The 18,072-nt window shown below is 46.6% G+C and overlaps 1 protein-coding gene across 1 annotated transcript; it reads left to right on the top strand.

Moving 5' to 3' along the window:
* The first annotated feature begins 63 nt into the window (after positions 1-63).
* Positions 64-16,813, top strand: E2F4 (E2F transcription factor 4). Its single transcript, XM_081202385.1, has 10 exons — positions 64-302; positions 4,314-4,423; positions 5,478-5,635; positions 6,902-6,949; positions 7,734-7,795; positions 8,343-8,631; positions 11,423-11,614; positions 12,810-12,857; positions 13,535-13,579; positions 14,581-16,813. The coding sequence occupies exons 1-10, from the start codon at positions 174-176 to the stop codon at positions 14,694-14,696; spliced, it is 1,197 nt and encodes a 398-aa protein (XP_081058511.1). The 5' UTR covers positions 64-173; the 3' UTR covers positions 14,697-16,813.
* Positions 16,814-18,072: the final 1,259 nt, after the last annotated feature.

Genomic DNA, 18,072 nt, shown 5'->3' with positions numbered 1-18,072 from the left:
GGAGCGTGGTGGCGCTCCGCCCTCTCTCCCAAGATGGAGCCTTCCCTCCGCCTCCCTCCTCCCGTCATGCCCTGCGGCGGCCGGAAGCGGCAGAGGGGTCAGCGCGCGGGGGCCGTACCGGAGACCCGGGATCTGCACCGGCCTCGGCGGCGGAGGGCCTGAGGCGGACGTGGATGGCGGAGTCCGCGGCGCAGCCACCGGGGGGCGCCCCGAGCCGGCACGAGAAGAGCCTGGGGCTGCTCACGACCAAGTTCGTGTCTCTGCTGCAGGAGGCCAAGGACGGCGTGCTCGACCTCAAGCTGGTGAGGAGGAGGAGGAGGAGGAGAGAGCGGGGGAAACGGGGTGCCGGGGGGGTCCTGCTTCCACAACATGGCTGGGGGTGGGCTAAGGCTGGCTGCCATCAGGGCAAGAAGCACTCCGGCTGGGCAGACTTAGGGCTTCTTGGATCTACTTTGTTCCCCCTCCTCCCCCCAAAATCCCCCCATTCACCAGCCAGAGGCAGCTGAACACACACACACAGCTAGTAAGAACAAGGTGCCAGGATCTGGGATGGGTTCCCTGTACCACAGCGGTATTGATATCACAGCCCATTCACGCTTAGATTAGCTTTCTTTATTTCAACAACAGCCCCATTAGTGTGGTTTTTTTTTTGGGGGGGGTTGTGTTGCTGCTATGAAAACAGTTAAGAAACCCTTACCGGTAGATCTCAATTTCTTTCTGCCCACCCGATGGTATAGACAAGGGAAAGGAGGCAGCGTGGAGTGGCGGTGGCAGGATTTGCCTCTTGGGGCCGGATCGGGCTCACGAAAAGTAAGGATCAGGGCCCTATTAGGTATTTGTTCCGACCACCTCCTTTTGTCTGGACCTTGGGTCTGTTGCTGTGTGTCCACATTTGGGATCTCTTGGCTCCGTTCCATCTTCCCATGCAGGATTGGATGTGTGTGTGTGTGTGTTAGGAAAAATCCCAGTTAATACATTCTGCCTTGAATTGGGCTTCTGTCTCTCTCTCTCTCTCTCTCTCTCTCTCTCTCGGTCCTCAGACCAAATTAGCAAATCCTAGGGGCAAACTGCTTCCCCACCTGTTTGCTAGCTCTTCCTCTGACCTCCCTCACCTCATATCAAGGAAGCATGACCGTTAAGGTGCAGCATCCGCCAAATGGGGAGATAATGCTGAGTTGCATGTTGGGTATGAACTGCAGGAGTGCATGAAGGGATCTCTGCGGGTGGGGGTGTTGTGGGGGTGTTACACTGAGCTGGTTGCATATGTATAACTTAGTCACAGGTGTGACCAGTTTGTTGCCAGTGCAGAACTCCAGCAGTTGCAGGAGCTTCTGCTTTACCGCAACAGTAGCTTCTGTGTGAAAGGGACTGCAGGTGTTCGCAACCTTGCCTGAAGTGCTTAACCTTAACTGAAATCTGCTTTTGGTTCCACTGCAATGCAGGCAGATGGGGAAACAGGCAGATGCCTCTGCAGTTCAAAACGGTTTAGGACCAAACATGTGAAATCTAGAGTAGAAAAAGTGGGCAGGAAGAAGCTTTTAATGCTATGAACCACAAACTGTTTAAACAACAACAAAAAAGCATTAGTGTAGTGTTACTGAATCCAGATGTGGCTTCTTATGTGAACTAGGCCAGTAAGCTGCAGGGCCATCTAAGGGCCTTTGGTTTGGAAGGGAACAGCAGTGGGAAGGAGCCCTGCTGGAGCCCTGTCTAAGGTGATTGATGATGGCTTTGACAGCATAGGTCTGTGTATCTTTGCACCAAAGCAAACCCCCCTCTGTTCAGGTAGTGCTTACTCCTACGGAAGTGCAAGGAGGGTTGCAGCTTGAGACTTTTCATCAAGGCAGCTCTTGTATTTTGCTAACTCCAGAGGAGCAGACATAAGAAGCTGCCTTGTTCCCCCTAGCTCAATATTATCTAAACTTTAAATTACTGGCAAAAGCTTGCCAGGGTTTAAGATCAGAGGGTTGTATACAGTTTAGCGCCACTCAGAGTAGATCCATTGAAATTAATGGGCATTATTAATATAGGTCCATTAATTTCAGTGGGTCTACTCTGAGTAGAACTTGTGTACAATCCAGGGTCTTTCCTATCCCTACTTGGAGATTGAACCTGACTTCTTTTTCATACAGAGTATGCTAGCAGCAGCATATGTCCATGGGCACTTTAAAGGCTTATTTACTGTGTTGGAAGCTTTTCTGAGTCAGAGTCTATTAGAAGTATGAAATAGTCAGGTAAATGGGTAGATATGCATACCCTGAGTAAGGAGATAACGATGTTTCTATGAAGTTGAGAAATGGAAGAGATTGTGGTAAGTGTCATAATTTGCACAACACAAGTGAAAACAGGCTCTGGTCAACAAAGATCAGGTACAAGAAGCATCCTTGTGACCCACTCTTAGTTAGAAGTTACTTGTGATGAATAGGCATAGCTGAATTGATAGTCTCGGTAAACACTGAAAGGGACAGTGGCTTTCTCTTCCCAGGTGGTTTATTGAGGCCAAGTTCCCTAGTGTCAAGTTTGGCAGTGAAATCTAATTTGGCAACTTCATGCCAGAGTCATCCGTTCCAACTTCTTGAAGGCTTTAAGGTCTGCTGCAGAATGTATGGGAAGATTTAGCTGGACTTGTAATCCAGATGGTTAAGCAAGATGGATACCCTGGGGAAGTCCATAAGAAAGGTGTAATGATTATATCTGTCTCTAGCTTATTCCTGGCATGTACCAATCAATGGCTATTAGTCATGATGGATGTGTACTACCTCCAGTATTGAAGAATTGTATCTCTCTGAATACCAGTTGCTGGGGAACAGAGTGTTATTGCACTCATGGCCTCCCTGCAGGCTTCCCATGACCATCTGGCTGGCTGCTGTGAGAACAGGATGGTGGGCTTTTGGTCTTACCCAGCAGGGTTGTTCTTATGTAGTAGTCATACTGTTCTTGCGAATGACAAAGTTGCACTTATATATCTAACAAACATGAACTGTGCTGCATGTTGCTGACCATAGCTCAGTGGTAGAGCACATGTTTTGTGTGCAGAAGGTTCAGAGTTCAATCGCTGGCATTTGAAGATTAAAATAAAATCTAACGGCAGGTAATGTGAGCTGCTGCCAATGAGAGCAGACAATACCAGATTACATGGACACATAGCATAAGCTGCTCTTACACAACTCCCTTTGATCCATTTGTGCTCCCAGCATTGTGTGACTGAAAGACATCTGAATATTTTTATATCTGGGTGAAGTTACGAGTCCTCTTAATTTCTCTAGAACCTGCTTTCTAATAGTAAGCGCTCTAATCTACCTACCTTTTCACCTTTACCTTGAGAAAAGGGCATCTTGGTATCTACAAAATCTTTGTTAACACATCAGGCATTTGTTAACACATTGCATTTTATGCAACAATAATATGGGGGATTTTGATTTCCCCCCTCTCTTGCATCTTACTGCTGGATATGCTTCCAGGCATTACCTGTTTATGCATGCTATACATTTGGTGAAGCTGAGGATCCAGAAAAGTCACAGAATACAACCCAGCTGCCCTGCAGCGATACTGCCTAAACAGGATATAGAGAGTTTGGTTCTTACACTGGGTACTGATAATCCACATCACTGTTCATTGATGTTCTGAACAGTGGATATATATAGACCCTTTCATGTAATAAATAGGAAATCATCTTTTATATGTTACAGATTTTGGGTTTGCAATATTATTATCATGATGCTGATATTACATTATCCTGTTCTTCCTGCAGGGAGCCCAAGACAATTTACATGTTTCCCTCTCCCGTCTCCCATTCAGAATAACTTGGCTAGATAGGATTAGGTTGAGAGAGTGACTGCTCCAAGCAAGGCTTTATGGCTGAGTGCAGATTTGGATTCCTCACCCAGTTCTCTAGCCACTACACCATGTTGTCTCTGTGTGTGGCAGTGTATCAGAGAAAGCAATGCCACACATATACGCTTCTCTGCCATGAAAGGTGAGATTTGTTCCCTCGGATGTGCCATGACATCAGGCAGTCTTTGGGGCCACTTGGAAGGAACCCCAGGATCGCAGATGGGTTGCAGCTTCTCATGCTGAACTTCTGTTTTGTTTATAAACTAACCCCCTGAAATGGAACATGTGGGAGGCAAAGAGATTTAATTAATGGTTCCTCTCCCAAACCCAAGACAGAAAAAACTGAGTCCATGCATGTTCCTATGTATAACTGACAAAGTGGCTGGAGGTTTTCTTTGTTTTGTCAGCTTCCTGCTATTCTCTGAGTGGCTCAGGCCTTCGTGAACAGGGCATGATAATGTTTTGGGTTTCCTACACAGGCAGCAGATACCTTGGCAGTGCGGCAGAAGCGGCGCATTTATGACATCACAAATGTCCTTGAGGGCATAGGGCTGATTGAGAAGAAGTCCAAGAACAGCATACAGTGGAAGTAAGTGCCCGTGAATTGGAGCAAGGATTGGTGAAACTAGGCTCTGTTCTCAGTGATGCATGGGGGGCAGTTGCATTTGAGGAGTGTGGCACAGTCACAGCTTGCATTTGAGTAGTTGACTGTGTCCTGAGTGCAGCATTTAAGGCAGTTTTGAATAAGCTTCACCAATGGTCATGCTGTTCTCCTGTTTGCTGAGTGGTCACAAATAGCAGGGAAATAGCTTATGAAATTGAGTTGTAAGGGGAGTTGCAAGCACCCACAGTATTGGGATTTAGGTGCCTGCTTAAACTCATCTGTTTGCATTTGCTTTTCCTGAGCAGTGATCCAGTTATGTTTGATGTATTAAGCAGATACACTAATTTGGGATGTGTTTTATAATTGTTTTATGAATATAAATTTATTTTATGCTGTTTGCTGCCATGATATTTTCCCCTTGATGTTGGCAGTATAGCATTTATAGGTTCAAACTTATAAAAATGTACCTCACCTAAAACCTAATGACATGATATACTATTTGGGAATAAAAACATGACTGAAGTTTGGAGGAACTCTCTTCCAAGGGAACTGTGTTGGTGGAGGAGATCTTTGAATATTTTATTTTTATGATTTATTGCCTTTTTAGCCCACCTTTTTCTCTCAGGAGCTGAAGATGGTGCACAAGGTTTCTCCCCATTCTTCATTTAATCCCTACAACAACCCTGTGAGGTTGGTTAGGCTGAGAGGCAGTGACTGGCCCCAGGTCAGACAGTGAGATTCATGGCCCCGTGGCGATTTGAACCCTGGTCTCCCAGATCCTAGTCCTGCACACTAACCACCGCACCATACTGGATAGTGACATAATATCTAAAGGGCTGTCAATTCCTCTCTGGAAGGTTTGGGCTTGGAAACAAAGGGAGGAATAGTTTGTGCTCAGCGCGACTGAACAATCCTGTGGGTTTGGGACGGTATTTTGCGGTTGCGATGGCAATGTCTCTGATAGCTCATGCCATCTAGGGAAGCTCTGCAAGAGGTGGCCTCTCTCATTTTTCTTGCTTCCAATTCTCCTTCCCTCCAGAGGAGTAGGTCCTGGCTGCAACACCCGTGAAATTGCCCACAAGCTGATAGAGCTGAAGGCAGAGATTGAGGACCTGGAGCAGCGGGAGCGGGAGCTGGAGCAGCAAAAGATGTGGGTGCAGCAAAGCATCAAAAATGTGACGGACGATGTACAAAACAGCCGATATCCTTCTGAGTGCACCGTAGTCCTTTTCCCTCCTTCTCCTTCCCCCTTTCATTTTGAGTTTCCAATGCTCGTTCCAAGATGATCCTTCTAGGATGGCGGAAGGAAAACATTACTTTCCAGGGCTTGAAGGCAGTGACACCAATCCTGTAGTGCTGGCACAACTCTTTAATTTCAAATCACTTGCCACCCTGTGCAGGATACAGAAATTTCAGTCTTCTTGCTGGGTCATGTCCACAGCATTGGCCAGCGAGACATCTATGGTGAGATAGTGACTCTGTGTTTGTGTGTGTGTGTGTGTGTGTGTTTGCATCTGTCTGTCCCTGGATGAAATGCTAAGAATACCAAAACAGCACCAACAACTCAACTGCCTTATCCCAGATCTCTTTTTGAGAAAATGGAAATAATTTCTCTCTCCACATCATTCATCCCCCACTCCCCTGCCATCATCGCGTTGATGTCACTTTTCTTTAATCTATCATATTCCTTTCTTGGGAGTGGGTTTTGTTTTGTTCTTTTTGCAGAAATACAGCTGCAAAAGCAACAGAATCTTTTGGCTCCTTGAAACTTATTGTGTCATAAACTTTCATGAAATCCACTTAATGAAGTAGACTGTGGTCCACAAAGGCTCATGTGCCACAGTTCATTTGTTAAGTCTTTAAGCTGCCACAAGACTCTACTAAGGCTCCACCTGCACTACACATTTAAAGCAGTTTCATACCCCTTCTAACAGTTACGGGTTTCCCAAAAGAATCTTGGAACTGTATTTTGTAAAGGGTGCTGAGAATTATTAAGAGACCTCTTTCCCTCCTACAGAGCTATAATTTCCAGAGTGGTTTAGTCCCTCTTCCCTGGGACCTCTGGGAACTGTAGCTGTGTGAGGGGAATATGGGTTCCCTTGCAGTTATAATCACCCTTAACAAACTACAGTTCCCAGGATTCTTCGGGGGAAAGCCATAACTATTCACTGTTGTGTGAAACTACTTTATAGTACAGGTGGGTGGGTGGAGCTTAAAAAGTGTTAACTTCTTAAGAAAATGTATCAGATCTAAAATGTCCTCCTCTGCTGCTGCTTTTGTAGAGATGCACCCAGTAGGTGGGGCACATAGGACACATTCTGACCAGCGTTTTCTGCAGCACCGACTGATCACTAGATCTGTTGTTCACTTGTTTCTTCCAATTCCCCTAAACATCTTGAAGTGTTCCTTTGTCCAATGATCTCATTGTTTCTGGATGCATCTGGGTTTTTCCCTTAACTTCAGGAACGTTAGCCTATGTGACTGATGAGGACCTCTGCAAATGCTTTCCAGGTGAGGATGTGGTGGTGTATCCTAGCTAGTGTATCCTTGGCCTGGTGCTCTCCAGGTGTTACTAGGCTACAACTCCGATCATCTCTGATCATTGACTATGCCGGTGGGTGGGGGAGCACAGCAACGTTGGGGACCCCACTCCTTGCTCAAGGAACAAATGAACTGAGTTGGGCAAGAGTTCCAGAGTTTAGAGCCTGTTTTTCTTAGAAATCAGGCAAACTTTCACAGCTCTCAGAAAGTGCAGTAGCCCTTGTCTTACTACCCAGGCTGGATTCCATTCATGTATACTCTGTTTTGCCATCACCTTGCTTTAGTCACTTAGGTCTACTAGCATTAGCCAGATAAATATTGTGAATGAAATGGCCTTTTGCTCTGAAAAAATACAAGCAGCCTTAAAAAAAAACAAACCACAAAAATATTCGCACTGCCCTTCTGTATCTGAGAACTGTACACAAGTCTGGGAGATGTCCTTTTTTCCTGCCAATGTTACTGGCCGCGTTAAAAGTTTGCAGACCAGGTAAAGCATGGATGGGGAAGTGTTGTCCCTGCTGATGTGGCTGAACTATGACTTCCATCAACCCTGGCCATTGGCCAACCTTGTGAGGCTGATGGGAGTTGGCATCTAGCAACATCTGGAGGGCCACAGGTCTCCCATCTCTTCAGAAAAGAGATGAAAAAGAAGGAAGGAGAAAAAAAGAGTATGCGTCTTGGCTTGCAACAGCCTGCTGCTCCATTCTTCACCTAGATCAGATTAGTAAATGCTACGTTTGCTCTCTTGTTCCAGGTGACACACTGCTAGCCATCCGAGCCCCATCGGGTACTCAGTTAGAGGTTCCTGTCCCGGAGGTAGGTGGCACGTGGGTAACAAAGGAAAGGTCCCTGGTTGCAGAGAGGCAACGGTGGAAGCCTTATATGAGGGATCGCTAGCCTTTGGCCCTCCTGGTGTTGTTGGGCTCCTGTTGGTGCCACCTTAGCTCATGTTTTGCCTGCAGGAGCTCCCAGGTTTAATCCCGAGCATTTCCAGTTAAAATGTGGTTGGGCAGGGGAAAACCTGTGGCTGAAACCTCAAGGAGCTGGTGCCCTTGGAACAGTCAGCAGCATCTTGCATTGCAGGTTGATGCTGGCTGCAAGTTGTCATTTCGCATTTTCTTGCACAACAACATTCATCTGGCACAAAACATTTTACCAGTGGAACAAGTATCCCACTAAGATTGTTGAGATTCCTGCGCTGCAGGGGGTTGAACTAGATGACCCCCCGGAGTTCCTTCCACCTACAGTTCTATGAGTCTAAATAACTTAATGCTATATTGGATACAGTCCTTTACACACATAGATGCATCACTGCGCTGGCTTGGGTGCCTTACCTTGCAGCAATCTCTCTCCCTTTCTTTAGGGCTTAAATGGTCAGAAGAAATACCAGATCCACCTGAAAAGCACAAGCGGTCCAATTGATGTCCTGCTCGTAAATAAAGACGCCTGGAGCTCTCCTCCAGTGGTACTACCTGTGCCTCCCCCGGAAGACCTCATTCAGTGTCAGCCAGTCACACTCTCTAAGGCACAGAGACCACCTGTTGCCCACTTCCAAGAAGCATCTCTTCCCAGTGGTACACACCCTTCTGCGCCCGTTCCCAACAGCACACAGGACCAGGTCTCTGCTGGGCAGAAAGCAGCCAGCGCCACAGGTGAGTCGCAGAGGAGCTTTCCCTTCCTGTAACCTCTCTCAAATATGACACTGAAGTCGAGTCACTTGGCCTTGCTGTCAGCCTCTTCCAGATGAAAGGCGTGGGCAGACATGGCCAGAGGCCTGCCTTCTTCAGCAGCCACCTGAGAACTTTGGAACCTGGCCTAGGCAAGGTTAGGAAGCCTCCAACATCACTGTCCCTTTTCAAAACGGCACCCAAACTGGACTGGGGATCCTGTAGCCCTCCAGATATAGTCAGGCTGCAGCTCTCATCTTCCCTAACCATGGGCCACACTGGTTGGAGCTGATAGGAGCTGGAGTTCAGCAACATTTGGAGGGCCACAGGTTTCCCACAAATGCTGTAAAACCTTCCTATTTCATCAAACCTTAAAGGAGAATTTAAATTTTCTGAGTCTTTTCCGTCATATGTATAGCCTCCTTGTGATTTTATAATTGTTTGGCTTTTTGTTTATATGCTTTAGTGTAAATTAGTTTGAACTCTGGAAAGCAGTACAGCCAGTCAGCTGCAAAGTGCTTGGGTCTCAAACTGGAATAATATATTTACAATGGACTGTACCAGCTTTTCCCATCATGTTTAAAAATTATAGTTGTATGTAAATTATCTTACATAATTTTCAGTACATACAATTATTGTAAGCCAATAACACATACATTCCTTTTTTCTAGTTCTGAAGCAGCACTTTCTTTCATATATGTAGTTACTATATTTATTGTCCCAAATTAAGATATGGAAAGCATATAACATCCATTCGTTGTAATCATCACTAGTCTTAATGTATTTATTTCATTAAACAAATTATTAAATAGGCCGCCATTAAAGTGGTGTACACTGAGAATGAAACACAGAAACACAAGCTCAAAGAACAGTAAAATCAATTTAGCAAACTCAAACAATAAAACCATCCATACAGACTCTTAAAAACAACAGTACTATTTTATCAAATATAAAATTGATCTTCCATAAACGTCTGGCTTACACCTTGGGGTAAGATTTCCTTTTAAAAAGCCCGTATTCAGTAGGCGACTAAACATCCTCATGTTAGGTGCCGGGCTCGTAATTGATTCAGGAGAACTGGATCTACAACACTTCTTATACATTCAGAAACCCAATCAGGTATTGACAGCTGTTTTCTCTACTATTCCATTGTTGGGAAAGAGAGAAAATCAGTCCTTCCCCCCACTACACTCCCAAGTTTCCCTTCTACACATCCTTCCTTCCTTAAACTTGATATTGTGCGTGTACATACTCCATGTATCAGGGATGGGGAACCTGTGGCCCTCCAAAAGAGAAGTTGTTGGACACGGCCACAGCCTGCATGCCCGATAGTACTACAAAAACACCTGAAAGGCCACAGGTTCCCCATATATGGCTTACATACCAGTTTAACAATTTGCCTCCCGCAAGTGCATCAGAAAAGGGCAAGTTTTTTCTGTGGCAGGTCTGCCTGAGACAAATATTTGCTTTGCCTTGTGCATTTGTTTGTGTGTATGTGTGTTCTCTCTCGAGGATTAAATTGCGGTCTACCACTTCTCACTCCTGGAATGTGTGTTGAATTGTTAAGGCAGTGGCTTGGGTTTTTTTGTCTAAAATTCTAACCTCGCACCTAACTTTGATAACTGTTTACAGGTTGACTCTTTGGGAAAGCTGTATCTTCCCAGTTAGGTTTTAATAAAAAGTATAGCTGTTTTGTTTTTTTAAAAAGTTGCATAATAGGTTGTTACTGTGGTAAGAATTTACTTCTACACCACCTTGCTCTCAGCTAGGCGAGGGTAAATAAAACACGGAACCAAGGAAATAATTCAAGCCCAGCACCCAGTTAGGAAGTCAGCATTTACTGTAGCAATAAGACAGAGCTCAACTTAAGTGGTTGTTCTCTAGCTGAACCACTAGTTAAGAAGTCACCTGCCACTAAGAGAATTAGAACAAGGGTTTTATACACACAGGACACAAAAGAGTCATAAAACATCTAAACGTTCTTAAAACATCAACATCCTTCTGCATACATCAGGAAAAGTTACAGATCATGAGAAGCAAAACACGCATGGCTCCATACCGGTACCTTGACCCCCACAATCAGCTTGGGGTGCCCCAAGAGTGCCCAGGCCATATGGTCTCAAATGTAGCATTTCTATCACTGTTCCCCTGGCAAGCAGCCCTTCATCAGGTTGTTGACATTCCTTCCTTTATCTCACTTTCCTTGGGGAAGCTTCAAGGATAGCTGATTTTACATTCTGGTCCTAACTCATGATAGATTTAGAATAACATCCTGGAGGGCCATTTGTGCCACTTTCAGGGTCAGATAGAAAAGGAATGCAGCATGGGAGTCATAAAATGCAAACACTGAGAATCAAGTCTAATACATGCTAGCCAAAGCTTCAATACAATTAATATTGGAACGTTTTAAAAATCTACACCCTGGGCCTCTAATTCTTACATCATTACGATACTGTTCATGTTGGCTAAGTTGCATCTGGCCTGTGGTGCATCTGTCTGGAGAATGGCGGATGGCGTAACAGAAAGCTTTTGGATATATGAAAATTCATCCCCTTCATGTGGGAAAAGGCATGTTGAGGAGAAAAGTTCTAATCAATGACCTATGAAGGCTAGTAACTTTTCTGTGGCGTATTTATAAGGCTTAGGGGGTGCCTGCGGGCATTTAATGCAACACTGTACTGCCCTGGAGTTTGGTGGATGAGTGTCATGTCCTATTCAGTGTGCAATCCATGAAATGTTGCAAAATTGTCGCCATCTATGTCTTACACCTTTGCAGATAGTGGTGTCTCAACGGCAGAATCGAGAAGCAGCGGGGAGCTGGACTCACTTGCCCCCTCGACAGCACCAGCCAGCCCACCTGCTGGGCTGGACACGCAGCCCCTCCAATCCTCGGCCTTGCTGGACAGCAGCTCCATCCTGCCCAGTCCCTCCACCTCCTTTGAGCCAATCAAGCCAGACCCCACAGAAAGTGAGAATTCTTTGGTTGCTACCTTTTGGGTTGGGGGTTCCTGTGTTCCCAAATGGGCATGGTGCAAGTCCCTCTTTTTCCAGAAACTGGAGCAGCTTTGTAAGGTTGCTAGGCCATATTCTGGTTAAAAGTCTGCGGTGACACAATGTTTGTGTGCCTGTGGTTTTTTTTAAAATTATTATTGAATAGCAAAGCATCTGCTTTGCCATGTGCAACAAGGGTGGAGAACTGGATGTGGCCAGCAGGCCAGATTGACCTCCCCTCCCCCTGTCACAGGCCACTTTTGCAAGGTGGGTGGAGCTCCTCACCTTTCAATCAGCTGATGCCACAAGTCTCTCTTTGGGGGCATGCAGTGCATATTAAAGAAAACCCCAACATAATGCTGTATCGAAGCGGGCAATGAAATGGGGTTTCTAAAATACTGGTAGGCAGGGTTGTGGGCAGGATATTTATGTTGGTTTTTGTACTTTTTTCATGTTCGTGGCTTCCTACAAGGAATCCTAGGATCTTTAGTTGTGTGGGAATGAGTGTTTCCAGACATTACTAGCTACTCTCAGAACTACAGTTTCCATGATTCTTTGAGGCCTGGTTCACAGACAAAGCTCAACTGTAGCTTTTTGGAGTGGTTGCGAAGGGCACATGGGAAGCATCAGTTTTCTGGCTGAAGCTAACTTTCAGTTGCTGCATCCAGCAAGGACAAACTGTGGCTGGTTTAAAATATTGTTTATTTAAATGAGCAAAGCTAAAGCCCTAGCTTCTGATCCTGGCTTGTACTGTACAAATAAAACCATAGCTTAAATTAACATTTGTTCCTGGGTTGTAGGTAGCAACATACTCTGGACAAGTAAGATCTAGTGCTTCTGAGCCCCTCTTCCTGGTGTGTGTTGCAGGAGATCATGAGCCTGAGGCTGGAGCAGATGGATTTGCATAGGCAGCCCTTTAGCATTGCTTCCAAACTGAGCCCTCCTTAAGCCCACAGTGTAGATGTACCATCAAGCTTCACAACCATCTATAGCGGAACTGTCTAGCAACAGTGGGCTTCCACCAAATATTATGGCAGGTGTTGGTAGTGGGGGGGGGGACTCTGCTTGTGAACAGAGGCTATCAAACAGGGGAGAGCACCCTGTATAGGTTACTGCACTTTGGACATTACTGGAGCAGCATGGAAACCAGAGCCGTCTCTTCTGTTTTTCAGTACCGGAACTTCCCAAAGAGCTTTCGGAGATGTTTGATCCAACAAGAGGTGCGTTGCTTCAGCAGAACCATATTTGTTTCACTTTTCTGGGGCAACGTGAGGACCTTTGAACCTGCTTGATCTCGCATTTTCTCCCTTGTTTTCAGAGGCCCTTACTATACTCAGTTTGGAGAAAGCAAATATCATGGCAGAGTGGCCCTCTGCTGGATACATGTGAGATAACAGCTAGCTCAGGGATATTCATGCTGTGGTAGTGACACTGCCCTTGCTGTGAAACTAGGGTGCCTGTGGCTATCGCTTTATCTTGTACAGCATTACTTGCTGCAGCGCAAGCTGGCATCTGTTAATAAGCAGTTCCTTTAGGCCTCATTGATCTGTTTGGGTCATCTGGAATATAACAGTTCTCCCTGGGCATCCAACACTTACCCCAAGAATAATGGGAATTGTAGATCTGTAGGGGTGAACTATAGTTCCCATGATTCTTTGGGGGAAAGTCATGTGTTGAATGTATTATAAATACACAGTTGGGGTGTGCAACTGACTGCTTCTTTTTACAGTTAACATCCAGGTAGTTAACATCCATCAAAGCCAAAGCTGGCTTCTTTATCATGGGAATGTATTCGAAACTGACATACCTGAGCCTTTGTTTGAAATGATACAGAATATTCTACTGTAGAATCCCAAAGCAGAGTGTGTGGTTGTAATGCAACTCTTTCTTCACACAGAATGCATGAATTCTGAGCTGCTCGAAGAACTAATGTCATCTGATGGTAAGGATTAAGCCTTTTGCTATTTCCCAGTTTTGGGGTGGAGATGGGTTTGGATAAGGCTAGAAAGTTAGGGTATAGGAAATTGAGTTGGTCCAGTTGAACTGTAAGCAAATGGTAAAGCTCAGCTGAACTGTAATCAACTGAGTAGGCTAATGCACACTGGTCTCAAACTAACACAGGTGTGGGTCTGTTTACAAGCAGGACATCATTTGGACCCCTTGTACTCCTGATGTTGCTGAATTACAACTCCCTGGCCATCCGCCATCACTGGCCATCCGCCATGCTTACTGGGGCTGATGGGAGTTGTAGTACAACAACATCTAGAGGGCCAAAGGTTCTCCATATCTGGACTAACTGGTTAGGATCCACAAGCTAAGTGGTTGGGATCCACAAGAAGTGACCTAAAGTTGCACTTCTTATTTTTGTTTTAACTGTCCCCTCCACCCGCCACAAAACATAAAGCATATGTTTATCTTTGCTGCCCCCTTTTTTAAAAATAACAACAACAACACACATGTTGGTTCTGTAGTAGTTTAATTGCCATGGTTGTTCCTCCATCCCCCAAAATCCGGGGATTTGTAGATGGTTGCAGATACTAAGCACTTCCTGTTGTGGGTCCTTAACCCCACCAGTTGCTCTTCTTTCCCCACCCTGCAGCTACACTTCCTCAGAGAGAAGGAGTAAATGTGGCATTGGTATATCTGCAGTTTTTGTGTGTGCCCTAAAAGAGGCATAGAAGAGCAAAGGAGCTTATAGGTTCTAAAGTTAAAGCAGGGTCCCATGTTTCAAGGTTGGGTTTAATGGTGAGTCCTGAGGGTCAAGCTACAAGTTGACATGGGCAATCTGTTCCTTGGGTCTTCTAAGGTCTTCTTCTTTTGGTAAAGCATGCAGGGCAGGGAGGCCTGTGGGAGGGGCCTTACCCTGGTTTTTGTTGCCAAAGGGCCAGCATACAAGCACAGTGAGCCAGACACAGCCTGACTGTACTCCTTTCCCTTCAACAGTATTTGCTCCTTTGCTCCGTCTCTCCCCGCCTCCTGGTGACCACGACTACATCTACAACCTGGATGAGAGCGAAGGGGTGTGCGACCTTTTCGATGTGCCTATCCTCAACCTCTGACTCCTGGCATATGGATGGACTTTAGGATACGTGTTTTTTAAAAAACAAACAAACCAGTCCTTGGAAAAACCTGGGTTTTTTTGGATTCCTTTTCTGCTATAGTGCTCGAGTGACACACTTGGCTGCTCTGGTCTTGACTGAAGATCAACAGGGATGGACTTGCGGACCAAGCAGCAGCAGGAGCAGCAGCTCCCTTTCCTGGCTTCTTTTCTTCCTTTCCTATGTTGCACAAGGCAGTCCCCTGGTTTCCCTCTTGCTCCATTTTTGGCTGTCCTTTCACTAGATCTGAGGCCTCCTTCCCAGCGGCCTGCGGTCAATTCTTCCTGAACAGCAGAAGAGCTTCCTTGGGTCTGCAAGCCTGGCTTGGCTCCCCTACACTCCTGGTGGCACTTTCTGGAGAGAATAGGAGGGCTGAACAACAGGGGCAGGGAAGGCTCATGCTGTCTTGTCTTTATAGCTTGTCTCTATGTATTTCAGAGGTGCTCATTTCCTTTTCTCTCTCTGGCAACTACACACTTTGACACAAGGAACGAGGGGGAGAGGGGGAAGCGACGCCTTGTCAACCCTGCCTTGGATCCATTTTATGTATGGAAGGTGCTCAGAAACTTCTTCCCGAGTTTCAGCCGCTTCTGTTTCACTTTGAGAGCACGACGATCACTCGGTCTTGCAAGCCGAAACATGTCCAGTTCTTCTCCTTTAGCCGTGTAGAGGTGCCAGTTTTGCACAGTCACTTTTCCTCCAAAGAGTCAGGATGGAGAAACAAATTGCCCCCTCCCCAACAGCCAAGTTGTTTAGGGATGGGGAAGCTTGGCTGGGATTGCCTGCAGTGCAAGGCCCTGAGCTCGACAGTGAGAGCCCAAGATGGAGGGGCTTGGATTGAGGGAAGGGGCCAAGTCTGGGTGATTTATTTCAATATCCTCGGTCAATGCTGAAGGTGGGCTTTTTTTGAGTGCATTCGAGCTACTGCATTTTTCCCTTTCCAAATTGCTGCTTTCATTTGGATGCCTATCCGTGCAGCTTATCTTCTCTCCCAGAGTCTGTATGCGACACATTTTCCCCACCTTCCAACACTTATTGCTCACCTCCCCACCTGCACCCGTGAGGATCTGGGTTGGTGAACCTTCTCCTATGACTCCTTTGCACTTCTCGACCTCTTTCCCGTAACCGCAGTGTTGCTCTCCAGTCTGCAGTTGTGCTTTCACCAGATGCCAGCCCCTAACTCACACTCCCTGGCCCGTAACCTTTGCACAGTTCTTGGCCGCAGGCACTGAATATGAAGGTGGTGCTGCCTTGCACCCTAACCTTAAAAACTGCTGCTTGGGTGAAGAGTTTGATTTCAGTGGGATTTAGACCTGCAGCCCTAAGCACACTCACCACTAAGCCGCCCATATTAAATCAGGGAATGTTTGTGTTGTCATGTGGTAGCTTTTGGCCAGCAAGAGCTAGTTTAAGCTGGCTGCCCTGTCCTGCTTCCTAAGAGTGGCCACAAGGGTGTAAGTGGTGCAGCCGATACTTCCCTCTGTATGGAATATACAGCCCTACAATTCCTCGGCATCCTTTCCAGAGTGGGAACTTGTTAATACTCTGCTTCCAGATGCTTAGTGTTTAGAGAAGCCTCTGGTGTCCTGTTTAGCAGGGATGGGCAACGTGGTGTCCTCCAGATGTTGTACTCCAACTCCCATCAGTCCCAGCCCACATGGTCAGGGAGCTTTGGGAGTTGTAGTCTAGCCACACCTGCTTAGGCACCTGTGAGGACACCTTCCTGGCCTGCATGTCTCTGTTTCCAGAGCAGTTCCTGCATTGCACAGATGCTCTAGGAAGCCCGGAGGTGTGTCCCATCTCTTCCTCCCCAATAGGCTCAGGGGCTTCTCTGTGTCTTTGGGAGGGATCTGTTTAGCAGCTGAACCGTCACTTCCCTTTGCTATAAATTTCTTGCCTTCTCTTTAGATGACGTCCTGGAAAAGATACCTAAAGAAAATGTACAATGGGGAAGGGGGGTGGAAATGAACTTTGATTCATATATAAAGATTATTTTTATACTTTTTGCAGCAAGAGACTTGCCTGTAATATTTGTACAGTTTTTGTTTTTTTGAGTGAATAAACAAAACCTTTCCAAAGCTGTCTCCTGTCAGCATGTTGGAACAAGCCATTTCATGCCCTCTGCAGCCTGGCTGTGAGGCAATCGTATTGCAAGGCAGAGTTTAAAGAGATTCTAATGCTAAAGGAGGATTTCCATTGCACGGAGCGTCTGGAAAAGAAGCAACAACTGCCTCTTTTGGTTTCTGTTTCAAATAGTCTCCTCCAGTCTCAGATTAGGCTATAAATCAGGTGTGGCTAGTATTTGCCCCTCCAGATGTTGGTTTACACCTCCCATCAACCCTGGGCATCAGCCATGCTCTCTGGAGCTCATGAGAGGTGAACCCCATTAGCATCTGAGGGCACCATGCTGGCTCTGGTTGCATCTGTCAGTCTAGGCAGTCAAACTGCTGGAAAGTTGCAGTGCCTTCTGTGGCTGTAGAGACTGATACAGGAGAGATGTTTAGTTGCAGCTGGGGCAGATGAAGGCGTCTGGTTGTGCTGCTGCTGCACTATGGCATTTCTTCTCTCTGCGCTCCTCCCAGCAGCCATTCCTCCTCTGGTCACTGCTATGGATGCACAACCTCACTGATGGTCTCCAGGTGCTGTGGTTGCCTGCATCATGGGGTTGGGGTTGCCAGCCTTCATGCCATGTTTGCAGACATCTTTGTAACACAGAGTTGATCCGCCAATGGGTCTGGTACCGGGAGCCAGCTCCCCTAGAGCGCATCCTTGAGCATTCTGCTGTCTTCCATTCTGTGGATGTGACCAAGCCAGTGTAGACATCGCTGAGACAAGAGAGTGAACATGCTGGCTACTCAGTGGTGGAACTTATCAAATAGCACCCGGGTCAGCCATGTGGGGGTGCCCCCGAAGATGGCATGGCACAGAGGGAGCCTGCTGCGGCAGGGACACATTCATGCGCCCCAGTCCGGGAGAGTGGATGGCAGCATTGCTGCCTACTCTCCTCTGCCAGAGCTCCTGTTCTGGCAGAGGTGTGAGAGGGGACTCTGGGGTGTGTGTGTGTGTGTGTGTGTGTGTGTGTGTGCCTGGTCCATGCCCCCCATGGTGTGCCCAGGGCCACCCCCACCCCGCTACTCCACTGTGACTACCTCTTGCCCTGAGGCTCCTGCCGCCCACAGAGCCTTATCCTGATGGCAGATTGCTGCTCAGAAGGAGAGACCAAACGGTTAGGGAGTATCTTGCTCTGGGTACCACCCATCCCAAACCATACTGACTTTTAGAAATCCCGGACCACCAAGCCCGGCAGGAGAGGAGCCACTTAACCACTGATGGAGGC

Source organism: Podarcis bocagei, assembly GCF_964188305.1.
Source record: "Podarcis bocagei genome assembly, chromosome: 7".
Taxonomy (NCBI): Eukaryota; Metazoa; Chordata; class Lepidosauria; order Squamata; family Lacertidae; genus Podarcis; species Podarcis bocagei.
Note: the sequence above shows the minus strand (reverse complement) of the source record. Positions and strands in the feature narration are given on the sequence as shown.

Coding starts and splice junctions, on each gene's coding strand:
- E2F4 (XM_081202385.1), top strand. CDS start 174: ATGGCGGAGTCCGCGGCGCAGCCACCGGGGGGCGCCCCGAGCCGGCAC. Junction 4,424..5,477: donor AAGAACAGCATACAGTGGAA/GTAAGTGCCCGT, acceptor CCTTCCCTCCAG/AGGAGTAGGTCCTGGCTGCA. Junction 5,636..6,901: donor GACGGACGATGTACAAAACA/GCCGATATCCTT, acceptor CCTTAACTTCAG/GAACGTTAGCCTATGTGACT.